At 36.6% G+C, this 27,777-nt stretch overlaps 1 protein-coding gene across 18 annotated transcripts in view; it reads left to right on the top strand.

The window, feature by feature from the left end:
- Positions 1 to 27,777, top strand: part of GPHN (gephyrin) — a 349,286-nt gene that overhangs the window by 299,535 nt on the left and 21,974 nt on the right. For all 18 annotated transcript variants that reach the window (XM_084866488.1, XM_084866485.1, XM_084866487.1 and 15 more), the window contains one exon: positions 8,729 to 8,850. In XM_084866488.1, coding sequence (XP_084722614.1) covers positions 8,729 to 8,850 — 122 coding nt within the window. The remainder of the gene's footprint in view (positions 1 to 8,728; positions 8,851 to 27,777) is intronic.

Raw genomic sequence — 27,777 nt, 5'->3', positions numbered from 1 at the left:
TTATCCTTAAGGCACTAGTTGTCAGCGCAGAGGTTGGACAGGCCCTTCAGCTCCTCTTCCAGCTCAGCGGCCTTGTGCTCCAGGGCCCTGAGCTCAAATCTCTCCAGCTCCAGGAGGGCGGGCCTCTCTGCAAAGCATTCCTGCCTCTGAATGGTGCACTCCAGCTCCACCCTGAGCTGCAACAGCCACAGCATGGCCTCTGTCAGGGCCTCACAAAGTCTCTCGTTCTCAACGTGCAGCTTAGAGCTTCCTGAAGCCTCCCTCGGGCTCTTCCGATTTGGGCTGGGGTTCTGGGTTGAGGACCTGCTGCCTACGAGGGGAAGGGCTGGATTCTGGGCTGATGTCCACTCGCTCCACCTCCTCCCCCTCCGAAGGCCCTCTCCTCTCCTTGCCAGCTCTGTGGTGCTCCCTAGAGGCCTGTAGTCCCTGTCCCTGTCCCTGTCCCTGCTGGTCAGGAGCCTCTACTCTTTGAGCAGGGCCATCAGAGTTCTCAGCCACAGGGATGCAGGGCTGCCAGAAAGGAAGCCCACTCCCCCGCTCTTGATATGGATGGGAGAGTCTAATCAGGGGCAGGCCAACAGAGGGGAGGAGCTGAGAGGTTTGCCGGCCAGCCCCACCCCCTGATTGGGCGGTTCACTGGCCACAGTGGGCATCATAGCTACCAGTTGTTTGGTCATCATTGTCATCACAGACACTGGCTTTTTATATAGATAGATATTCTTTGGGTTCCTTCACAAGCGGCTGCTATAAAGCTAGGTCTTTAAAAATCTTTTTCCCCACTAATAAGAGAAGGAATATGAAGTTGAGTGCCTACTATGCCCAGAACTCTATGTGCTTTATAACTAAAGCAACACTATGAAATTAGTATAATTATCCAGGAAATTGACACTCAAAAACAAAGCAACTAGCCTAACATAGTTTGTGTAAGTTATGTACTGTGTTTCATATCTAAGTCTTTTGGCTATAATGACTTTTCCCCACTATGTCACAATGCTTCCCACTAAAGGTTTCTTAACTTTCATTTGCCCAACTTTTCAATGGCAATCTGAAATCTATCAGATTAGATAGTACATTACTTTTTCCAGCTATATTACATATTTCTTGTCCAGATTAAAGACTATGGCTTACTACTAACACTTCAGGTAGCTTCACTCCTTCTAATCTATTCCTTTGCTTATTAAATATCAAAACTGGATGGCTTCATCCTCCAACTACAGTTTTGCTCCCAAAAATAAAAACATTACTGAAAAATTCATAAAACTTGGATTGCCTGACCCACTACAAATTTTTGCCATTTAATGTCAACCTGGCACTTAAAGTTGCTCAATAATTCTGACAACACTGTTTATTTCTTAGCACATTCCTGCAGTGGATAGATCATTCATACATTCTATACGCCCTTTAAACCTTACGCCCTATTTCTCACTCTTGGCAGATAACCTCATGTGTGACCTTTATGGGGGAAAATGAAACTAAAAAATACTTGTCAAACTGAACTAGATAAGGGGTCCTTCATTTTTCCTTCTCTTTACCTCATAATTTCCCCCATTTCTTTAGCTAAGTTTCTTTCCAACAATCTAAAAACAAAAATTAGGACAAACTTAATCAGATAACCAAAAATTTCTGGGAACCTTATTTTTACAACAAACAAAATAAATGTCAGCTAGCTTTAGGAACTAAACAGAAAAGGATGGGGAAAACAAAAACAACAGAAAAGTATCAGAGCTTAATGTAGTGCTGGACTTATTACCTTAGACAAAAATAATCCCCCAACCAAAGAGGCTCTAGAGATCTCAATGAAGTACAATGTAACCAGTATGAGATCACTGGTGGCAAGGCATCTTCCCTAAATCTTGGTAAAACCTCAATGACTCAAAATCTTAATACAAGGACAACCAAGGAAATTTGTTGATCATACAAAACTGAATATATGGAAGTTTCTGAGCAAAGGTGAGTATCACCTTGATAGAGTCTCAGTAGTGTCTCAAAAAAGGGAAGTTACAAAAGGAAATAGGATTTTAAGGACTGGAGTTGTTCCTGGGTGGTTTTTAAAGTAAAATTTTATAAGTAAGGTCTAGGCAAAAACTGGTCATATTTTGTAAACTAAATGAGTTGCTGAAACAATTCATCTTTTCTTTGTAGCACATGAGCCCATGTGATTTACTATAGTCTCAAATTGTCCATGGTCTTATGTTAGAGAATATAGGTCAGAACAAGCTTGTGTTAAAACAATTTGACTTAAGATAGTTTGAGTTATATGTCATGGTTTGGTACAATTTATCTGTTATACAAGTAATAGTAAAGTTTTGCAAGTTGATGTTTCTGTTTTGTTTCTCAGAAAGTCAGTAGGTAAGATAACCAATTATAATGCTCTTATAGAAATTCAGACTTATTGAATGCCTGAAATTGGGGTTGGGGTTGGGCAGTATTGCCAAGAGAATGAATGAAAACATTGGGTCAAAGAAGAAATGGATTACAATGTTCTTAATAATTCAAATCGCAAAGGGGGAAAAATGAATCAAAGGTTAAATATTTGAAAACTAGGAAGACAGTGGTACCATTGACAATAACAAACAGGAAATTGAATTTTAATATATGGTAATTAGGAAAGTAATAAGATATGGAGATATTGGATTATATATTGTTTTCTTTTTTTTTCATTCTAGAATGTAAAGTTCTTTTTAATTAAAGTATAGATAACATACAATATTAGTTTCAGGTGTTCAACAATGATGTGACATTTATATACTTTATGAAGTGATCACCATGAGAAGTAACCATCTGTCACCATACAAAGTTATTGTGATATTATTAACTGTATTCCCTATGCTGCACTTTATATCCCATAACTTATTTGTGTTATAAGTTTGGACCCTTTAATCCTCTTCACTTTTTTGCCCATACCCCCACCTCCCAACCCTTTGGCAACTATTAGTTTATTCTTTGTATCTATGAGGCTGTTGGTGTGGTTTGGTTTGTTCATTTGTTTATTTTTTTTAAATTTCACAAATAGTGAAATGATAAATCATTTGTATTTCCCTAATTTATTTCTCTTAGCCAATATCCTCTAGATTCCATCCATGCTGTCACAAATGACAAGATTTCATTATTTTTTATGGATGAGTAATATTCCATTATGTGTCTGTGTGTGTATCACTTCCCCTTTATCCATTTATCTATTAATGGATACCATGGCTATCTATAATAATAAAAGCATAATATGCTAATTAGACCAGACATCCTTCCGGTCATCCTTCCTTCTGGACAAAGCTGCAGCATGCTGGGGCCTTGCACAAATTTCATGCATCAGGCCTCTAGTTATAAATAATGCTGCAGTAAACATAGGGGAGCATATATCTTTTCCAATTAGTTATAAATAATGCTGCAGTAAACATAGGGGAGCATATATCTTTTCCAATTAGTTATAAATAATGCTGCAGTAAACATAGGGGAGCATATGTCTTTTCCAATTAGTGTTTCATTTTTTTTTTTTTATTTTTTTTTTTTTTTTGATAAGCACCCAGAAGTAGAATTGCTGGGTCCTGCTTTGTCTCATTATAGTCTTTGCCTTAAAGTTTATTTTGTCTGGTAAAAGTATTGCTGCCTTAGTTTTCATTTCCATTTTCATGTAATATATTTTTCCTTTCCTTTATTTTCATTCTGTATTTGTCTTTCGAACCGAAGTGAGTCTCATGTAGGCAGCATATGTAAGGGTCTTGTTTTTTTACCCATTCAGTCATCCTGTGTCTTTTGAATGGCACACTTATTAGTCCATTTACATTTAAATTTTTTATAAGTATAAAATGTATTTAAAATCACCCACAAAGTTCTGTATAATCAGGAATGATACAATTTGCAATAGCTTTTTTATTTAAAAAAAAATTCAGGACAAAGATTTAAAATATAATTTTAATTACAGTATTCATTTAGCCTTATCCTGTAGAACAATTTAAAAAATGAAACTTTGCTCTAAATAAATGAGACACAATGAAAATATAATAAACAATTTCCACAACTATCTTTACATGTATGTTTCAATAATGGTACATTTTAATGCCTTTTGCTACATAAACAAGAAATCATGTACAACTGTTGTGCACCAAAACTTAGCTTAATTCGATCTTTCAAGTAATATGCAATTTCAACTCACAAGTCTTCAAGTACTGCTAGTAAGTGTTGCCTTGTATGCAGAGCACTATGATCTTGAATTGAAGTCATTATTAAGATTCTATTTTCCCTTCTACATAAAGTGCTTTTTCTTTAAACTGCTTTCCCCATATGTTATCAACAACAAAAAGATACTTTAGAGTTTTAAAATATTTTTCTTATTATTTAATTGTACAGGATATATAAAGTAACTATTGATAGTTAAGTACTTGTTGTCATTTAGATTGTTTTCTCTCTAACTTTATAAGTGGTCTACTAACTTTACTAATATGTTTGTCTTTTTTAATGAGATTTTATTTCTTTTTTCTAGTTTTGGCCTTTTCTTTTCCACTTAAAGAATTCCCTTTAACATTTCTTTTAATGCTAGTTTAGTATTGATGAACTCCTTTAGCCTTTGCTTATCTGGGAAACCCTTGATCTCTCCTTGCTGGGTAGAGTATTCTTAGTTATAGAGTTTTCCCTTTCATCATGACGCTCCCTTATGGCTTGCAAAGTTTCTGTTGAATAACTGATAGTCTTATGGTAATTACCTTATATGTAACCAGTTATTTTTCTCATGCTACTTTTAAGATTCTCTCTTTAACTTTTAACATTTTAATTATGATGTGTCCTGGTGTGGGTATCTTTGGATTCATCTTATTTGGGACTCTCTATGCTTCCTGGATATGGATATCTGTTTCCTTCACGAGATTAGGGAAGTTTTCAGCCATTATTTTTTTCAAAAAAGGTTTCCATCCCTTTCTCTATCTCTCCCCTTTCTGGGACCCCTATGATGCAAATGTGAATATACTTGGTGTTATACCAGTGGTCCCTTATGCTCTCCTTATTCTTTTGAATTATTTTCTCTTTTTGTATCTTCCAATTGGGTGATTTCCACTATCCTATCTCCCTCATTGATAATCCATTTTTCTGCATCTTCTGATCTGTTGATTCCCTCTAGCATATTTTTTATTTTAATTGCTATATTCTTCAATTATGATAGGTTCTTTTTTTATATTTTATGTCTGTTGAAGTTCTCACAGAGTTTATTCACTTGCCTACAGAATTTGATGAGCATCCTTATAACTATTACTTTGGTGTTTTTTAGGTGTTTTTTTTAATATGTAAACATTTTCTTTATTGATTATAGTATCACATAATTGTCCTTATCCTCCCATTCCCATCCCAAATCCCTCCCCATGTATGCCCTCCCTTGTTGTCCATGACCATTGGTTAGGCTTATATGCATGCACACAAGTCCTTTGGTTGATCTCCCCCGCCCCCACCCTTTCCCCTACCCTTCCCTACCTTCCTTCTGAGGTTTGGGACTATTATTTTGATCTCTTTACCTAGTAGACAGCTTAGTTCCATTTTTGTTTAGGGTTCTTTTCTGGGAATTTGTCTTGTGTTGTTTTTATTTGGAACATATTATTTTGTCTCCTCATTTTGCCTTTTTGTTTCTGGGTATTAGGTAGGTCATCTATGTCTGCTGGTCTTGAAAAAGTACCCTTATTTAGGTGTTCTGTGGGTTCCATTGGTGGAATCCCCCCTTGCTAGGTGCTCTAGAAGTGTTTCCTGCATGGACTAGTATGGTCTTCTGTTGTGGTTGGGCCACAACTGCCATGAACACACTGGCAGGTGAGGCTAGTCTCTGGCCTGGCTGGCTGTGAGGCACTGGCTGCAAGTCCAGCTTCAGCTTGTTACAGACACACTGCTGTGTACTGGTGCTCCTGAGGCTGCCCACCAAGTGTGGCAGGTTAGAAACCACTTGGAGGGGTCCCAGCCTGGTGGATCCTCAGGGAAACACTAAAGTAGGGTAAACAGTGTTAGCAAGGTTAATAGAAAGTGTCAGAAATGGCACCTGCCAGCATCCGACCAAGCAGAAGAAAGGAAGGGGAAAGTCATGGTGCCTACCAGCACTTCAAACTCTGGAAAAATTCTGACAGATCCCTTTCCCTCCAGCAGATGCCCTAAAATTAATCAATGCATTACCTTCACGTATGACCCAGGTGCTTTTTAAATTGCTACTTCTGCACTGGGACTCGGAAAGAGTGCAGCCTTGTTTTACTACAATCCTTTGACTCCCAGACCTAAGCCCTGTTGGTTTTCAAAGTCAGATGTTATATTGGCTCCTCTTCCTGATACAGGATCCCTAGGCTGGAGTTCGGACCCCTCCCTCTTCAGGGGGAGACCTTTGCTGTTGTGATATCTCTCCCACTGAGAGTCACTGCATGGGGAGTAGGGAGTAAAAAAAGTCTCTGCCCCTTCTATCTCTCTCAGTACGGCTTTTTTTTTTTAATCCTTAGTTGTAGAAAATCTATTATGCTAGTTTTTAGGTCATTCTCAGAGATAACTGTTCTATATGTAGTTATGTCTCTGAGAGAAAGTGTGCTCAGGATTTCCCTAGTTCACCATCTTTAACGAAAGCCTGGAGCCTTGCTCTTAAATGCCAATTTAACTTGTCTGTGAAATGTCATTCCTACTGGTTGATGCACAGTCCCTGCAACTGCTTTGTATTTTTTTTTCTTTTGTATTTCAACTGTAGTAAGTTTCTGACATCATCCAGAGATTACCAGAAGTATAAGATACCAGAAAATAGTACTCAGCTTTAAAAAGGGAATATTGTGAATTTATTCTAGTATGTCAGTTTTATCATCTTTCATCCAATTCTGTATGCTTTCTTTGAAAATACTTGAAATGCACTATAAATCCTATTCCCTTATTTCATTGTGTTAATTTTACAGTCAAATAACTGATTCTCTAATAATCTCTAATTGTTCTGTTATTTCTGGAACTGTTTACAGAGAGGAGTATGAATGGCAAAGAAAACACCTTAATAACAGAGGAATCGTACTTAGTTGGTAGTCATTATCCTTTTCTGAAAAAAAATTACATAGCCATAGTTTTCTTTCTGAAACAAGTTATCTGATTTATGAAATTATAATAATAACCATGTGTTAATTAGATTAGAAAATTAATCTATATTAGCACTCAATCGCCATTTTCTTTCTTTTTTTTTTTTTTTTTCAATAGCAATTTACCAAGCTCTGCTGGTGACTAAGGATGAAAGTGGGTTGCAATGTAACCTGGTATCTGATTAAATTAGTGCTATATCTGAAAGGAAGGCTCCCAGTGACACTAAATAAAACAATCAGAGTTTTCCTCCAGCTATTATAAGGGCCAGTTATTTGCAAAACTACTACTTTTTCAACACAAAGCGAAAGGTCCAGCCACATAGTATCACTAATAAGACTGAAGAAACTAGAGGTTATTGTTTGGGAGAGCTGAGATTTGAAGCCCTGGTTGTTGGCCATATTAACAACGTGAGCATCTAAATGTGCAGGTTTGCCGTCACCTCCTAAGATAATATTCCAGATTTTCTCACTTCAAATACATTATTTTATTCATTTTGTAATATTTCTAAAATCAAAGTGCATCTTAAAATTAATATATAAATTAAAGTTGTCTGTTGTGTGTATATGTGAGGATCCCCTACTTTTAAGTATTTTATACTCTAAAAAATTTAAATCCATGTTCACATTATAAACTAATTTCATCTATATGAGCATCTGGGAGTAATAATATGAGACGAATTAGGAGGGAAGTGAGTGCTCTCTTAATATCCTGTATCATAAAGAAAAAAATCTTGTTTATTGTATATTTAACTGTATCAACTGAGTATTCATTATCTCAGTTAATTCTAACAACTACTATAATAAAGTAGTTATTACTATACAAGGGTGGGCAAAAGTAGATTTATACTTGTGAGTATATAAGAAAGTTTATTTTTGTATTATTTATGAATTACTGTATTATTTATTTGTATCATAACTGTAAACTTATTTTCACCCCCTCTATATATTATAAATGAGAAAATTAAGTCATAATATGTTTGGGCAACTTGAATTTGAACCTTATCTAAATACTAGCCTCTTTCTAACTATTCCAATACTGCCTCATTGGAACATAGACTAAGTGTCTTATAATTTTCTTATAGGCTTATAATAGCAGATATTAAATTTCTAAAGGTAATTCAATTCAAAGTCATGGAATTGTATGTGTAGTTAAGTATTATTTATTTAAGTTTGCTATTAAAGAGACAAGACATCTGTCTCCTCCTTCAAATAAGTTTAACTTCTCAGGTATTGTTGATTCCACTTCATAAAAGAGATCAAAAACTTGAAAGAAAAGATAAATGATCATTCTCTTCAGACTTGAGAACATCATGTCACAGAGTCTCTACCTCAAACGAATTGGAAAATAATATTGGGAGTTAAAATCAAAGTTGTTTTGTTTGCCCGAAATTGGGAAGGCCAGCATCTACAGAGCACTATTGTCAAATTGTAGCCAAAGCTGGTGAAATATCATTTAGTCACCATTTAAATTTCTGCAGGACCATTTTTTCATCCTCCTATACTTTCAATATTTATTCAAAGATCCTTTGAGCATATAATTTCTATGTGTCAAATACTGTTGTAGGTGCTAGATATACTAAGCTCTATTTACTAGATCTATTTTTCCATTAACAATAGGCAACATTATTCTAAGAGAATAATTTGTGGTGGTTTTTTTGGCCTTGTAGCTGCTAAATCCTGAAGATGACCTCTTACCAGGAAAGATTCGAGACAGCAATCGTTCAACCCTCTTAGCCACAATTCAGGAACATGGTTACCCCACAATCAACTTGGGAATTGTGGGAGACAAGTAAGTATTGGATTTTATTTCTAAGTTGTTATTATATCCATAAATATGAATTTTGGAAGTACTAACTAGGTGGGGTTGTTGCTAAAGAAACAGAAATTAAATATCATAATTTTCACCTATTTCGTTCTTCAGAAGCCCAAGAATTATGGAAGTATCTATGTCCATTAGGGATAGACATTTTCCTGAAATGCCTATTACAACAGGAGAAATATTTTGCTGCTTTTTAAATTTACAGGGATCTTCTTTTATAGTGTTGTCTTTATCCTAGTGGAACTAATGGTGATAGTGTTTTATTCCTATTCATACTTTTACTTTTTTCAAGGAAGACATAGCTTAAGTGAGAAGGGTAAGAGAGAATGTCAAAATTAGCACTAATTGATTTTTTGAAATTTAAGTATAGTTGTTTTCTAGGGCCTCTGTATTTATTTTGATATCCTTATGTAACCTGAATTTCTCCGGACTTCACCAACTTGAAAATTCAGAGGGAGGCACGTTGACTATAACTGCCCATCTCTAACAGCATATTTACTAAATTAACTCAGCCCTTTACTAAAATCCCCAAGTATTCCAGTGACTGTCCAGCTGTATCTTACACATTACCTAAAGCAAGTCTGCTTTCCCTCTGCCATGCAACACTGCTACTCATCCATCTTTCTCCAGGTACTGTTTCTCATTCACCAGAGGTGTGCCTGCTTTTAGTAATTCTGAAATATCAGCCTGGTGGAGACAAGCTAAGAGATAAACCTGAGTGGTGGATACCAGTATATTTCTGTCACCCATAAACATCCTTCTCTCTCATTACTACCTGCTCAGTGAGTAAAGTTCATTAAACCGAGATCCTTCATCCCTTAAGATGAGTGTTTTCTCAGATATTAACTCTACCCTACCATTTCATAAGTTAATGCTCTCACACCTGTAAACCTAAACTGGACACAACACATAAAAACTTAGACACAGCACCTTGCCAGTAAGCTGAGAAGCAGTAGCTTTTATGTCATCTGATCTTTTAAAGTTCTCTTCTTTCCTCCTGATTTTATTTCTTTCTCTGAGGACACTGGAGTAGAGGCTGTTAGACATATTTTCAAACATCATTCTTTTTAGATTCTTCACCACTTGTGTTTGCCTGGATGGTTAGTTCTAGAGAAGCTATAGCTAAGTGGCCAGCCCCTATGGAACCCCTGGTGAAGCCAGTGTCACAGGTTACCTAATACCACCCTGATCCAAACTCCCTAGCCCTGGGGAAGTAGAAAGAAAGGGGGGATAAAAGGTGGGTAGTTATTTGCACTTGAACCTGACCAGTAACCTGTCCTTCCATGTAAACTTCAAGCACCTAAAAATCCTGATAAAGATACAGTTTTTAAAAAGACAAAATTCACTAATGAGAAAACGTAGTTCAACTCCAAGAGTTCCAAAAACACAGAGCAGACCTGAACTGTATAGACCTACGAAGTTGTTTAGGTTTTATTTCCTACCTATCATCACTGGTTCTGGCCCTGCCTTCAAGTGCGTTAATGAGCTCTAAGAAATAAGGTAAAAGGAGCTTTTTTGTTTGTGTGTGTGTGTGTGTGGTTTTGTTGTTGTTGTTGTTGGTGGTGGTGGTGGTGGTGGTGGTGGTCATTTTAACCTTAATCTGTTCTGAACTATAATTCTGTCCATTTTATTTTCATATTTTGGTACTTTTGTATACAAATAAATGTTACTTGCCCAGCCGGAGTGCTCAGTGGTTGAGTGCCAGCACAGACACCAGGAGGTCCTCAGTTTGATCCCGGTCAGGACAGATGCCAGGTTTGTAGGTTCAGTCCCTGGTAGGGGATATGCAGGAGGCAGCCAATGGATGTTTTGCTCTCATATTGATGCTTCCCTCTCTAAAAATTAATTTTTAAAACTATATTTTAAAAAAAAGGCATTAACACCTAATTCCATTACACAGTATTACTCTTCTTTCATTCTTTAATTCTATGCATGTATACTATTTATGTGTGTGTGTGTGCATGTGCAAGAAATCAAAGAAATCATATTCTTATTTTAACCTTCCTTTTCTTATTCATTATATTATAAACATAAGAGGCCTGGTGCACAGAATTCATGTACGGGGAACAGGTGTCCCTCAGCCCAGCCTGCACCCTCTCCAATCTGGAACCCCTCTCACAATCCAGCACTGCTGGCTCCCAATCACTTGCCTCTCTATGCCTGACTGCCCCTAAGCACTTCTGCCTGACAGCCTGATCACCCCTAACCACTCCACTGCCAGCCTGATAAATGCCTAACTGCTCCCCAGCCGGCCCAATTGCCCCTAACTGCCCTCCCCTGCCAGCCTAGTCGCCGCCAAATGCCCTCCCCTTCTGGCCTGGTCATCCCTAACTACCCTCCCCTGCAGGTCTGGTCCCCCCACAAATGCCCTCCCATGCTGGCCTGGTCTCCCCCAACTGCCCTCCTCTGCTGGCCCAGTCACCATTAACTGCCCTCCCTGCTGACCTGATTATCTACAACTGCCCTCACCTGCTGTCCTGGTCCCCTTCAACTGCTCTACCCTACAGGCCTGGTCCTCCCCAACTGCCTTCTCCTGCTGTCCTGGTCCCCCTCAACTTCCCTCCCCTGCAGGCCTAATCCCCCCCCCCAACTACCCTCCCCTGCAGGCCTAGTCCCCCCTAACTGCTCTCCTCTGCAAGCCTGGTTCCCCTCAACTTCTCTTCCCCACTAACTGTCCTCCCCTGCAGTCCTGTTTCCCCCCCTACTGCCCTCCCTGCTGGCCTGTTCCCCCCCCCAACTGCCCTCCCCTGCAGGCCTGGGTCCCCCACAACTGCCCTCCCTTGACAGCCATCTTGTGGTGACCATCTTGTGTCCACAAGGGGTAGCCATCTTGTGTATTACTCTTTTATTATTTAGGATCTATTCATATCATTTCATAGTCCTCTGCTATATCATTTTTTGCTATATCATTTTTTAAACTATATATTTTTTCATTCCAACACTTTTTTCAATTACAATATACATTCAGTATTATTTTGTATTAGTTTCAGATGTACAGTATAGTAGTTAGACAGTCATACACTTTACAAAGTGTTCTTCCTGATATTTCCAGTAGCTACCTGCCACCACACATAGTTATTACAATATTATTGACTATATTTCCTATGCTGTAATTTACATTCCCATGACTATTTTATAACTAACAATCTGTACTTCTCAATCCCTTCACTTTTTTTTACACTTTTAATATTTATTTGTTTTATTTTGTTTTTTATTGTCTAAAGTTTTACATTTGTCTTCTTTTTCCCCAATTGACCGTCCGTGTCCCCCCCCCCCCCCCCCACTAGCCATTTCCATCTCAGGCAAGCCCCCATCATCTCATTGCCTGTGTCTATTGGAGATGCTAATATGCATGCATACAAGTCCTTTGGTTGCTCTCTAACTCTCTTCCCCATTCCTACTATTTGTCTCTGGATTTATTCTTGTTCATCAAATTATGTTGATCATTATATCTCACATATGAGTGAGATCATGTAATATTTATCTTTCTCCGACTGGTTTATTTCACTTAGCATAAAGTTCTCCAGTTCCATCCATGCTGTTGAAAATGGTAAAAGTTATTTATTTTTTATAGCGGCATAGTATTCCATTGTGTAGATATACCACAGGTTTTTAATCCACTCATCTGCTGATGGGCACTTAGGCTGTTTCCAAATCTTAGCTATTGTAAATTGTGCTGATAGGAACATAGGAATGCATATATCCTTTCTTATTGGTGTTTCTGGTTTCTTGAGTTATAGTCCTAGAAATGGGATTACTGGGCCAAATGGGAGTTCCATTTTTAACTTTTTGAGGTAACTCCATACTGTCTTCCACAGTGGCTGTACCAGTCTGCATTCCCACTGGCAGTGCAGGAGGGTTCCTTTTTTTTTTCACATCCTCACCAGCACTTGTTGTTTGTTGATTTGTTGATGATAACCATTCCGACAGGTGTGATATGGTACCTCATTGTTATTTTGATTTGCATCTCTTGGATGATTAATGACTTTGAGCATGTTTTCCTATGTCTCTGGGCTTTCTGTATGTCCTCTTTCAAAAAGTGTCTATTTAGATCCTTTGCCCATTTTTTTATTGGATTGTTTATCTTCCTTTTCTTAAGTTGTATGAGTTCTCTGCACATTTTGGAGATTAAACCCTTATTGGAAATATCATTGGCAAATATGTTCTCCCATGCAAATATGTTCTCTTGTTGTTTTGTTGATGATTTCTTTGTTGTGCAGAAACTTTTTATCTTGATGTAGTTTTATTTGTTTATTTTCTCCTTAGTCTCCATTGCCCTAGGAGCTGTGTCTGTAAAAAATATTGTTACAACATATGACTGCTATTTTGATGCCTATGGAGTCTTATAGGATTTTTATGGTTTCCCATCTTACATTTAAGTCCTTTAGCCATTTTGAGTTTGTTTTGTGTATGGTGTAAGTTGGTGATCTGGTTTTTGTTTTGTTTTGTTTAGTTTTGCAAGTATCTGACCAATTTTCCCTGCACCATTTATTGAAGAGACTGTCTTGACTCCATTATATGATCTTGACTCCATAATCCAATATTAATTGAGCATAATGGCTTGGGTTGATTTCTGGGTTCTCTGTTTTGTTCCATTGGTCTATATGTTGTTTTTGTGCCAGTACCATGCAGTTTTAAGAACCATTGCTTTGTAATATAGCTTAATATTTGGTATGATGATCTCCAACTTTGTTCTTCTTTCTCAGGATTGCTGTAGCTATTTGGGTTCCTTTTTTATTCCAGATGAATTTTTGGAGAGTTTGTTCTAAATTTTTGAAATATGCCATTGGTATTTTAATGGTGGTTGCATTGAACCTGTAGATTGCTTTAGGTAAAACATTTTAATGATGTTGGTTCTTCCAATGTATGAACATGGTATGTTCTTCTATTTGTTTATATCTTCTCTATCTCTTTTTTCAATGTTTTGTATTTTTCTGAGTACAGGTCTTTTATGTGCTTAGTTAAGTTTATTCCTAGGTATCTTAATTTTTTTGGTGCAGTGGTAAATAGGATTGTTTTTTTCACTTCTCTTTCTATGAGTTCATTATTAGTGTATAAAAAGCCATAGATTTCTGGGTGTTAATTTCATATTCTGCTACATTGCCAGATTCATTTATTAGGTCCAGTAGTTTTTTCATGGAGTATTTGGGGGTTTTCTATGTATAGTATTATGTCGTCTGCAAATAAGGACAGTTTTACTTCTTCTTTTCTAATTTAGATACCTTTTATTTCTTCATCTTGTCTGATCACTATGGCTAGCACTTCCAGTACTATATCCAACAGGAGTGGTGAAAGTGGGCTTCCCTGTCTTATTTCTGTTCTTAGGGGAAATGGTTTAAGTTTTTGCCCATTGACTAAGATGTTGGCTGTAAGTTTGTCATATAAGGCTTTTATTATGTTGAGGTATGATCTTCCTTTCCCATTTGCTGAGAGTTTTTATCAACAAAGGGTGTTGGATTTTGTCAAATGCTTTTTCTGCATCGATTGATATGATTATGTTATTTTTGTCTCTCAGTTTGTTTATGTCATGTATCACATTTATGGATATTGTACCATCCTTGCATTCCCCAAATAAATCCCACTTAGTCATGGTGTATGATCTTTCTAATGTAATGCTGAATCTTATTTGCTAGAATTTTGTTGTGGGTTTTAGCATCTGTGTTCATCAATGATATTGGCCTGTGATTCTCTTTCTTTGTGGTGTCTTTATCTGGTTTTGGGATTAGGATAATGCTATTTTCATAGATCTTGGAAGTGTGCCTTCCTCTTGAATTTGTTGGAATAGCTTGAGGAGGATATGCTTCAGTTCTTCTTTGAATGCTTGGTATAACTCCCCTGAAAGACATCTGGACCAGGGCTTTTGTTTGCTGAAAGACTTTTTTATTGCTGCTTCAATTTATTTGGTAGTTATCAGCCTATTCCGGTTTTTTTATTCTCCTTGATTGAGTTTTGGGAGCTTGTATTTTTCTAAGAATATGTCCATTTCATCTAGGTTGTCCATTTTGATGGACAACCAGTTCTATAGTATTTTTTCATAATTGTTTGTATTTCTAGTATTTTTTCATAATTGTTTGTATTTCTGTGGGATTGGTTATTACTTTGCCTCTTTCATTTCTGATTTTGTTCATTTGGGTCTTCTCTCTTTGCTTCTTGGTAAGCCTGGTTAGATGTTCATCAATCTTGTTTATTCTTTCAAAGAGCCAGCTCTTGGTTTTGTTGATCTTTTGTAATGTTTTTTCATATTGTTGTTGGGGTTTTTTGTTTGTTTGTTTTGTTTTGTTTTGTTTTGTTTTTGTCTCTATGTCATTTATCTTCTCTCTGATCTTTATTATTTTCTTCCTTCTGCTTATGCTCGGGTTTTCTTGTTACTCTCCTTCTAAGTCTTTGAGGTGTAGGGTTAAATAATTTATTACCATCTTTTCTTATTTTTTGAGATAAGCTTGCAGAGCTATGAACTTCCCTCTCAAGACTGCTTTCACTGTGTCCCATAGATTTTGAATTGTGTTTTCATTGTCATTTGTTGCCATAATGCTTTTTATTTCTTCTTTGATCTCTTTGGTAACCCAATCATTGTTTAATAGCATGCTGGTGTTGAATTTTTTTTAATAATTTTATTGTAATTGATTTCTAGTTTTATGCCATTGTGATCTGAGAAGATGCTTTATATGATTTCTATCCTCTTGGATTTTAAGAGACTTTATCTCTGCCCCAATATGTGGTCTATCTTTGAAAATGACCCATGTGTACTTGAAAAGAATGTATATTCTGTGGCTTTGGAGTGGAATGTTCTGAAGATGTCAATTAATTCCATCTGATCTAGTGAGTCATTTAGGATTGATGTTTCTTTGACGATTTTTTTATTAGAGGATTTGTATAGAATTAGTGGGGTATTAAAGTCTCCTACAGTGACTGTATTGTTGTCAATGTCTCCCTTGATATGCTCCAGAAGTTTTTTTATGTATTTGGGTGCTATTGTATTGGGTGCATATATGTTTACCAGTGTTATATCTTGTTGAATTGCTCCCTTTAGTATTATGAAATGGCCTTCCTTATCTATTTTTATGGCCTTCACTTTGAGATCTAATTTGTCGGATATAAGTATTGCCACCCTAGCTTTTTTTTTTTTCATTTCCATTCACCTGAAAAACCTTTTTCCATCCCTTCACCGTCAGTCTGGGTAAGTCCTTTGTTCTAAGGTGGCTTTCTTGTAGACAGCAGATATATAGATCATGTTTTCTTATCCACTCAGCTACGCTATGCCTTTTGATTGGAGCATTTAATCCATTTACATTTAAAGTTATTATTGATAAGTAGTTTTTTGTCACCATTTTTATTCTTTATGCCTGTATTCCTTCTTCCCTTCCTATTTCTACTTTTTACAGCAGACCCTGTAGCATTTCTTGCATTGCTAGCTTGGTGATAATAAATTCCCTTAGTCCTTTTTTGTCTGTGAAGCTCCTGATTTCACCCTCAATTTTTATTGATAGCCTTACTGTACACAGTATTCTTGGATTCAGACCCTTGCTTTGCATGTCTTTGTATATCTCATTCCATTCCCTTCTGGACTTCTGTGTTTCTGTTGAGAAATCAGTTAATAGTCTGATGACAGATCCTTTGTAGGTAACTTTCTATCTCTCTCTGTAAGCCTTTAAGATTCTTACTTTGTCATTGGTGTTTGCCAATTTAATTATAATATGTCTTACTTTCAGTCTTTTGGAGTTCATCTTGTTTGGGAGTCTGTGAGCTTCTCAGACTTGTGAGAGTTTTTTCTTCACAATATCAGGGAAATTTTCTGTTATTATTTCTTCAAACAGGTTTTCTATTCCTTGCTCAGTTTCCTCTCCTTCTGTTACTCCTATTATGCAGATGTTAGTTCATTTTTTGTATTGCCCAAAGTTCCCTTAGGCCCTCCTCCTGTTTTTTAAGTTTTTTTTTTTCCTAGATGCTGCTCTACTTGGATATTTTTTCCTACCTTGTCTTCTAGTTCACTGACGCAGTCCTCCACTTCTTCTAGTCTACTGTTGATGCTTTCTATTGAGTTCTTTATTGCAGCAATGTCATTTTTCATTTCTTCTTAGATCTTCATTTCCTCTTGGTTCTTACACATAGTGTTGAATTTGTCTTCCATCCTTTTCAGCAACTTTATGACCATTGCTCTGAAATTTTTCCCTGTCATATTGCTTGCCTCTATTTCATTTACTACCTTTTCTGGTGAGTCTTCCTTTTCTTTGATATGCGGGCTGTTTTTTTGGCTCACCATGATTGCTCCTCTCGGGGTTTCTGGTTACGTAGCTCTCTCTCTGCTGCATTGACTTTCTCTAGGCAATATCTGACTTTCCATCCGCGGATTACCAGCTGTGTTTAATTCGCCAGTTCTGGGTGGGTGCTCTTTGATACAGCTGTTTCTTCTGCTCTGTGAGAAGGCGCAGGGCCCATCTGTAAATTCATGCCGCTTTGTCTCCTCCTGAGCAGACCTCCCAAGGTTTGAGTTCCAGCAATCATGGATTCACAGCTGAGGTAACTGATCCCTGGGTATTGTGGTTATAAGGTCCCAGAGGTATCCAAGATCTCCCAGGTTGAAGGTAGGCTGGGGTTCCAATCGCATTCAGTCTCCCAATCATAGATAGTGTGTCCTTTAAGATAGTATGTCCTCTGCGGCAGACCCAGCTGCTCCAGGAGAGATTTCAGCTATAGTAGAGGCTGCCAAGTTAGTCCCACTGCCAGTCCCCAACCATCCCTTGGAATACAGTTTTCCCTCACTCACAAATACTGACACTCCCCGAATGTCCATGCACTCTCCTTTTGTTCTCTCACTCTCACATTATCTTGCAGCCTGCCCTCCCATCAGCAGCCATCTTAGATCTCTGCTATATCATTTTAATGCCTACATGTTATTCTCTAGTATAAAGTATCATAATATTTCTTTATATCCCTTGTTGCCAGACATTAGTATGTTTCTAATCTTTCTCAATTGTAAGTAAATTATTAATATCCCTATAATTAAATCTTGGCATATATCAACAATTATTTGAGAGTGTTTTAAAAAATTTTTATCCATATAATGATAATTGTTGAGTGTCTTCCATATGCAAAGTTATGTTAATAGCAGACGTAAAATGATAAATAAAACAACTAAGGAGATTTGGGTAGTTAAATAAGTATAGATTACTTACTATGTGTGCTAATCGAGACAACTGTGACCAGACTTAGTTATGTTATTGGTGATTTGGACCATACATAGTTCTCTGTTTTTGCATTGTTTTCTTTTCCTCAGTTTCCTGATAAAATTTCTTAAGGAAATTGTTATCTTTTGTGGTCTAAGCAAGGTGCTTTCTTTCCCACCAGATTATAAGCTCCATGATGTACAAGGTGTGTCTTGATAACTCTATGTTCATAGCACTTAGTAAAAGTACATCTCCTAGATTCAACAATCCTGCCATCTTTCCTTATACCACCCCATCTTTCCATGGAAGTTACAAACTTACAACTATGCAGTTGTGCAGAAGAATCTTAGAGGGTCCCTTAAAGTGAGTCCAAAAACCTTAGCTATCAGAGCAGACCAGAAAGTATGGCACTAACAACAGTATTGCTCTGGTGACTAAGATACATCCTCATAAAAGGTACAATGTAAAGCTTTGTACCTGGGGTGATTCATTTTATATTTCTGAAGAAAAAAAAATGTAAGATGGGTGTGTGGGCATAATTCCAAATGTATTTTAAAAGCTTCTAATTTAAAAAGTTGGGGAACTGTTCCCTCTGACTTAAATAAATGATCTTACACATTTCCTTCTTGAATATATCAGTAATTGTAATCCAGATATACAGAATCCACTTGGGGAAATCTCTTTTATTTATTTATTTTAAAGAGAGAAGAAAGGGCAGAAAGGACAAGGAGGGAGAGAGATAGAGGCAGAGAGAGAGAGAAACATCAATATGAAAGAAAAACATTAATTAGTTGCCCCTCATACACACCCCACCTGGGAATCGCACCCACAACTTAGGTACCTGCCCTAATCAGGAATCGAATCTGAAACCTTTTGGTTTATGGATGATACTCCAACCAACTAAGCCACCCTACCAGGGCTGAAGAAATCTTTTAAAATCAAGTTTGCTATTAATTGAGTTTATATTATTCCTAAAACTGATTTATTGAGCTGTCTATATTTCTACCTCAGCTATAAACCAGCTTGGTAATAGAGCTTCCAAAACTTGGAACCTTCTAGCCTTTCGAGGCTTAAAGGGCTGAGAAATTCCCATATTAAGAAAAGGGTTCACCACTGTGGAAAATTGCCATCACAGAAGCTTGTGCCACTCTAGTCATGCTGGGCTTGCTTGGCTCTGTCCTAGATGGTGTTTTGGATTTGAATTGCCTATTACTGCTACTGCCAATTTGTGAAGCTGCCTCTTCACATTAAAGCATGAACAGAAGGGTAATAATCACTGAGATAGAAAATTGAATTTTTATAAAACTGGCACATATAGCAGGAATTATCAAGATAGACTTAACAATACAGTGATTATTTGGGCAAAGCCCAGTGCCTTACACCTTCCAATTTGTGAATAAAACATATGCTAACTTACTAATGCTTACCTAATGTTATAAAAGTGGAAATTTTCTAATTATCAGTAGGAATTTTGTCTGAATTTAATTGCTTCTTGTCATCTTTATAAACTGTCTACTTCCCTTTTCTGTTCAAAATGCAAGGTATTAATTTTCACTTCAACATAATAAATTCCTTTCCTGACCATTTATCAACAGAGGTCTCTGATTTTCTATTCGTTAACCAAAAATATTCTTTCCACTTGAACAAGCATGTGTTTAATAACAAAAGTTCTTCCCACTCTCAGTGACAGACTTTTTTAGTAACTATTACCGCTGACTTGCTTAATCCTTGAAAGTTGATGTTATTGATTCTTTTAAGAATAACCTCCAATTTTTACTCTACTTCTAGCATTTCTTACCGACCCCATTAAAGTAACATCTTCCAAAAAGCTTTTTCTAATTATTACATTCCAGATTTAATCATTATGTTCCACTCAATATTTATATAATTTCTTTATATGCATTTTTACTTTACTGTTAATTAACATATTTGAATTCAATCAGTGATATTAATTTCATTGCTAATTTCACTCATTTTTCTAAATTTTGCCATGTTTCCTGAACTAGCTTGTAAACTTAAGATAGAGACCATGCTTTCTTTTCTCTTTTTATGACTCCATGGTGCCTAAATACCCAGTGGGTCTGAAGAAGGACTCGCTGGTGGCAATATGGAGTATGCAGCTTAATTTCATAAGTGAAGTAGACACCAAAAAAATATTTGTTTTGAGGAATTTATCTTTGACCCCTAAAGAAATTAGTATATGTCCTGAACTATTTTTTGTTGTTATCTTGGTATAATAAACTGCTATTATTCCTTAATTTCCAATCCCAGAATTTTTTCTAACTCTACACTGTCTCTTCACTCAACTTAAAATTATATAGCTCACAGTTGGCAAAACAGATGAAACAGGAAACCAATTAGCAGCTGTTGTCCATCTGTGTGTTTATATTAAATATTTTAAAATAAAAGTGCATTTACATTCTGAATGCTCTGTCTGAAATCCATAAAATCTAAACATGGGTAGAAGCTCTGTCTTGGCTTTGAATTTTATATTAGACTTTATGGTAAAAAAAAAAAAAAAAAAAAAAAAAGAAAGGAAGGAAGGAAGGAAGGAAGGAAGGAAGGAAGGAAGGAAGGAAGGAAGGAAGGAAGGAAGGAAGAAAAGAAAGAAAGAAAGAAAACTTTGCCAGAATCAGGATTGTGGTAATTTAAAGCAGATACAAATTTTAAGAAGGAAAAATGCTGTATTCCTTCACAGAAACTGATTCATACATAAATTTTTGAGAAAGCCACATTCATTCTCTGATAGATTTATTTTGAGCTATACTTCTACCTTCTCTTTTTTTTCTGCCTTTTTTTTTTTAAGTTTAAGCTTCTTTGACATCTGATTAAGTTAGAGTTCTAGGGAGACTGTTGTTATTATCAGTAGCCATATCCCAAGTTGAAGGTGAATGTCAGAGCTTTGCAGAGAAAAAATGCTGTTTGGTTTTTTAATGCAAGTCAAATAGTCAAATGTTCTTAATGTTTAAAAAGTGCAAGGGGGGAAAGTATAATATACAAAATGATTATTATATTGCAATGCTCTAGTCCGTGTTGCCCTCTATGCTGCAGTCTATGTACTAGTATGAAGAGAAAATAGTTTCTGTATTTATATAAATTTCATTATTTTCATAGAATCACAGTATGCTAGAATTGAAAGGAACTTCTGATGTTAGCTAGTCAAATCTTTCACTATTGGAGGTGTTAGAGAAAATTCCTAACTAGCCTTCTGGTTTTTGTCTGATACTTCTAGAGAAAAAGATCTTATTTGCCTCATGAGATGGTACATTTTATTGTTGGATGGCTCTTATGATAAGGATGCTTTTCCATTTCACTCAGCCAGTCTTTATCCCTGTTTCTTCCACCCATTAGTCCTAATTCTGCCCTCTGGAGCAATACCTAATAAATTGTCTCTCTATTATATATGACAACCTTTCAAAGAAAGTACTATTTATGTCTATATAAATATTAAATAGTATCTTCTCTTCCATCCACAGACAATATTATTGCCCATAATATCATTATGTTGTAATAATTGTACACTATTCATTCCCAAATCTACTGTGGAGAGATGGCATAGATGCAGGGTTTGTTCAGTTCATTTGTTGAGTTTCTAAAATGTGTAGAGATTTGGAGAGGCAATCAAGGAGCCTAGATAAATGAGACCCTGTCTTGTGAGGCAGTCATATGTTATTATATCATCCTTATAAATTTAACTTTTCCCAATTTGTTGCTTCTCTTTATTCTTTTTAGTTCTTTTACTTGAAATTTCACTTTGATATCAACATACCACTCCTACTTTTTTGCTTATTTACATTTGCCTCCTGGTATCTTTTTGCCCTACACTTACCTTCTGTCTTTCATTTTCAAGTGCATAGTTTGTAAATAACATTCAAATGGGATTTGAGCTAAAGATGGGGGGGAAACTGCAATCTTGCATCTGCCTTAGTTACTGTAACCCTGGCATAAAGTTTGTTTTGCTTTACCATGAAATTTGCTATAAAAACATTCCTTGATGTTTTCCTTTCTTTTCTGTTTATATTTATGTTAAACTTTATGTTTAATATTTATACAGTTTTATTATTTCTTCACTATCCCCCTCATGCTTTTATTCCAACTTCTGATATTCATAATCAAATATATATTTCTCCACTATTATATTTCTAAAGGATGCTAAGTATATCCCTCCTATAAGGCATCCCATTTCTTCTCTGCACCCCCTATACCAGTGAGATCCTTAGAATACTTCCCCCATCTCTTCCCATTCCCTCAGCTTTTAGGTAATAATGCTGCAACCATGCTCTTAATTACAAGCTAATCAGTTTTCTTTTGTAGTATATCTCTGTATTTTCTAGGGAAATCCACATATATATTAATTCCTCAGTTTATCTGATCATTATATATTAGATTTAGCTATATAGTCCTATAAGTATGTGTGTGGCTCACTAGCATTTTCTCTTTCCTTACCCTTTCTTGAGATCTCTGATCTGATTTTTTTCAGAATATTACTTATTAACTTATTATCTGAATTTTTTCATTTTCACAAATATCATTCTTCTATTCTCATGGGTGAATGCTGCCTGACTGGATGGATATATGATTTTTTTTTCAGAATATGTTGATGTTAATCTACTGTTTTATAATTTTTGGTATTGTAGGTAAGAAATCCAAAGCCAATATTCTCCTTTTAGTAAATCAAATCTTACTGTCTGACAGCTTGTAAGATTTTCCCTTTATCCTTGAAATTACACAACTTTACCAGGACATTCATATATATCCTATATAACAGAGAGCTAATATGCAAATGGTTGTCACACCCTTACACCATCACACCTTAAAGGCTCAGACACTCAACACTAGGGAGAGAGGAATGGGGACAAGCCAGGCACAAATGAGCTTGCGAGAGAGGAATGGAGACCAGCCAGGCTGAGGCCTGGGAGAGGGACAAGCCTCCCACCCTGTAGTCCCCTGTGGTTGCGGTTGGCCCAGGCAAAGCCAGCTCAGGTCCTGGGTACCTTCTGCTGGCCAGTGGAGGTAATCCCGGGTCCTAGGTGCTTGTGACTGGCCAGAGGAGGGAATCCTGGGTCCCCTCCCAGGAGGTTAAGGGCAATCAGGCTAACAGGGAAGCAGTCAGGAGCAATCAGCAGGCAGGCAGAGGTGGTTAGGGGCAACCACACAGACAGAGTTTGTTAGGAGCAATCGGGCAGACAGGCAGAGGCAGACATAGGGGTTAGGGGCAATCAGGCAGGCAGGCAGGCGAGCGGTTTGGAGCCAGTGGTCCTGGATTGCGAGGAACAGTTGGACATCTCCCAAGGGGTCCCAGATTGGAGAGGGTGCAGGCCAAGCTGAGGGACGCCCCCCCCCCCAACAAATTCCATGCACTGGGCCTCTAGTATATATATATATATATTTGATCTTGCCTAGAACTCAGTAAATCTTTAATTTTATAAGTCAATCTCCATTAGTGCTTTAATTATTTGTTTGTTATTGTTAAAATTATATATTTTCTGGAGTAGTTTTATTTCACAATGAGTTACCTGTCCTAAATAGTATACTTACTCTTCCACATCCCATTGCTAGCCTCTAAAATTGCTGGTATATTCCTTGTCTACTGAGAGATCTATTTGCCCTCAGCCCTCAGGAAGCTGGTACAATCCTGAGAACCTGATAGGAATGGAGTTGTGGTAGAACATGTGATAAAGGCACAGAAGTCACAACTCCTGAATTGGCAAAGCTCCAGTGACAAGCTGCCACTCTTCTCTTAAAGTAGAGGCGGGGGGTGGGGGTGGGGGGAGCCTCTATACTTCTTGGACATTTAGTTGTAAAAGTTTGGGCTTTCCCAGCCTTTCAGGATAGGGCAATGTGGATAGTTTTTAGGTAGACTTGCAGATCAGCTTAAAAATGTTACCTTGAAGCTAACTGGATCCCAATTAGCTTTAAGTGCTTTAAGTCAGTAAATGTTAGACACAAAAAGAACCTAGTCTAAATGTTCTCATATTGCAAATAAGAATAATGAGACCCAAAAAGGACATTAGTTTTTAGTCATCTAAACAGTAGAGACAAAATTGGATTGTAGACCTTGTAACACTTAGGCCTTCAATTAACTGTTCTATTTTCTGTTACCCAGAATTTAAATTTTTAGCATTTAGTACTAAATCAACTCTCTTATAGAATACTTTCATATAATATTTGGCACTCAGAACAATGGAGAGGTACTTAATTTAAGTGAAAATGGATAGAAAGATTAATGCTAGTATTTGATTTATTTTTAAATAAATGATTAATCATCATCCAATTCTAATTAAAACTGTGATTGTTAATGAAGGCAGAAATAAATGATATCACACTATCCCTTTAAGACCTGCTGCTCTTTGAGAGAAATGATGCTACTCCTATATACAAAGGAAGGTTTATCTTACATCTTCATTGTGGCAATGTTGAGAAGATATCTCAAAAATTTAAAGTACAAATTATTTTTCAATCATCACTATTTGGCATACACAAATATGATTTCTATATTTAGATAATGATAGCTTTTATCTGAAAGTATACTATGTATAACAAAGTATCTTTCACAATGTTAACATTACTATATAGTTTAAAAGAATAGAAGAATAACATAGGGTGACCTTAAACCTGTCACTAACTCCTAGAATTGTAAAACTAAGACATAGGTTTGAAAGTGTATTGTTCTTTTAAAACATGAGTATTATTGTACTTAATTTAATTCTTAAATATCAACTGATCTTATATATAAGAAGTAATGTCATATATAAGGTCATACTATCTATATAAACAAAAGCCTAAGCGACCAGCCAACCAGCTGAGCCTCCGGTATCTATGACGCACATTGACCACCGGGGGAAGGCACTCAATGCACAGACATGGAAACAGAGAACAGACTGATAAATCTCAGAGAGAAGGGAATATGGGAGAGGGCTGGAAGAGATTAACCAAAGATGGTATATGTATACTAGAGGCCCAATGCAAGGATTCAAGCACTGGTGGGGGTCCCTTGGCCTGGCCTACAGGGATGGGTCCGAAACCAGCTCTGCAACATCCCCTGAGATGTCCCAGATTGCAAGAGGGTGCAGGTCAGGCCAAGGGACCTCACTGGTGCACAGATTGCACCAGGCCTCTAGTAAAGTATTAACTAACATAACATAAGATATGATTGGGATGTTTTATAGTTTTACTCTCCTAAATTTGAGAAAACTAATATGCTATGATCTCATTAACAAAACTGAGAAAAATTATAAATTATTTTTATCCTACTATAATATTCATAATTTATAATCCTGATTACTATTTCTCTTTTTATTAATATCATCTCTTAGTCTCAGAAAGTAAGCTCAGTTTTTATTGTTTTAAAGTAAAGAAGTAGGAGGAGAAGGAATATGCATATCAACCTTTTATTACCTAGGGATTATCTTATGTTGGAGATATTTCACTAATTAAAATATAATATAAATCATCAAAACTTCTTTTGATGGCTTGTAAACAAACCTTAAAGTTACATTTAAGCAAAATTGATTTTAGTTTCCATTTGAATATAATATTCATAGTATGTTTGTTTCATTCTCCAGAATTGTACTAACATGTCCCCACATTCACTCTCTGATCACCCAAAGTGGTCCCCACCTGCTATCTTAGCATGCTCTATTTGATGCTTTTGAGCAAGCATTCATTTTCATGAGAATTTTTCTTGATGACATGTCCTATGCCTGAAAAAAATAGGCAATCACTCTGATTAGGTAGTAGGATGGAACAAACACAACAAAGATCCAGAGGTCCTGGTCCTAGCTCTGCCACTTACTGCTCTGTCTGCCTTTAACTTATTACTTTGCATCTCTGAATATCACTTTCCTTTTCTGTAAAATGGGCATAATAATACCTGTTCAATCTACCTCACAGACTGTAAGGGAACAAATGGAATTGTAATATGCAATATAAATTAACTTTTAAATGCTCTGACTATTGTCATACATTGGTACCTGTTCCTTTTGTAAGCCATTGTCTCTTACTAGATTTCAGACACCAGAAGCATGCAACAGAGTAGAATCAAAGAAAGGGGAAGAGGGAGACAGGACACAAAGAATGTGCACAACTTTGACATTTAATGATTTTGTGAATCCACTAGCCATGGAGTAGGAAGCAACATTCAGCATATTCTTTGAAATATAAATTATAAGAATTTAGTATTAAATTCATTTTAGTTTGTTTTTGAAAATTAGAATTTTTTATGTGGAGAGTTGATGACTCTGCAGTTTTAAAAAATAGGAAAATAATCTTTCCTGTGAAAGATTTGAAAACAATGAATGAGAAAAATATCACTGAAAAGTATATTTATTTATAATCATCATCCCAGGACCTTTATCCATCTACAAAGATTAATACCATGATGATGTATATATCACTGATGCTTTGTAGAATCAACATGTTATAAACTATACGAGAGGCCCAGTGCACGGATTCGTGCACCAGACTGGCCCGTGGGGATCTAACCGAAACTGGCTCTCTGACATTCCCTGAGGGGTCCTAGATTGTAAGAGGATGCGAGCCAGGCCAAGGAACCCCACCAGTGCATGATCAGGGCTGGAGAAGGACCACGGGAGGGCTCCAGGACATGTCTGACCCATCTCACCCAGTCCTGATCAGCGGGATCCCAGCAGTATGCTAACCTACCGGTCAGAGTGTCTACCCCCTGGTGGTCAGTGCATGTCTTAATGACTGGTTCAACAATCAAATGAAAGGTTGGAGGGACAATTAGCATATTAGGCTTTTATTATTTAGGATGAGATTAGTGAAATTAGCTAATGTCTCTTTATACTAACACAGATGTGTATTTCATTGATAATATTCATTATCCATTCACCTGAACCACATTCCACATCATCCTGTGTTTTTGATGTTTTTACCATTTACTCCATTAGGCCCACCATTTGATTCAGCTTAATGATAGTATGATCCAACATGGCAAAGGGCCTGGAACCCTGGGTATGCAGTGATCAGGAACCCATCACATGCATATCTTATGGTAATCTACTACAAGAAAAAAACTGCTATATTTATCAAATTGTTTATGTTTTACACATCAACCCTACTTTTGTTAAATACCTGGGTACATTTTTTGCTGCATAAGCAATTAACTAGATGACTTTATTTAAAGAGTTCCTATGTTAGTAGGTTGAACCTCATGTGACCCATTTTTCAAACTTTTACGTTTTTTTGTTTTGTTTTTTTTACTGTTGTCTCTTCTTGGGAGCTCACTCTTCAGAACCAACTCTCAATATACTCATGGACAGGCCAGTGCTGAAGGAGAAGGAGAATCTTATCCAGAATCAATAAGAAAACCTAATAATAAATAGTATTCAGGCTGGAAACAGACCTAACTTGCTGTTGAGTCATTAGACTCCATACACATAGCTGTGTGAATGTATTTGAGGCCCAGTTTATGATTTTCTTTTGTGTTAGTCATGCATATTTAAAAAACAAAACAAAACAGCCAAGCATACCAGATTGTTAGGTATGTTTGTAGAACAACACTAAAGCAATAACAACAACTACTAACCCTTAAAACTTAGTTTGTATCAGATATTATTCCATAAACTGTTTCATATGTAGTATCTCAGTTGATCCTCACAACAACCCTAATTACCCCTACTTTATAGATGAAAAACTGAGACCAAGAGAAATTAAGCAACTTGTCCAAGGCTCTACATCTAGCAAGTAATGACACCAGGATTTAACCTCG

The sequence above is a fragment of the Pipistrellus hanaki genome (genome assembly GCF_964339955.1).
Source record: "Pipistrellus hanaki genome assembly, chromosome: 1".
NCBI lineage: Eukaryota > Metazoa > Chordata > Mammalia > Chiroptera > Vespertilionidae > Pipistrellus > Pipistrellus hanaki.
This window is presented reverse-complemented; position numbering and strand designations above follow the sequence as displayed.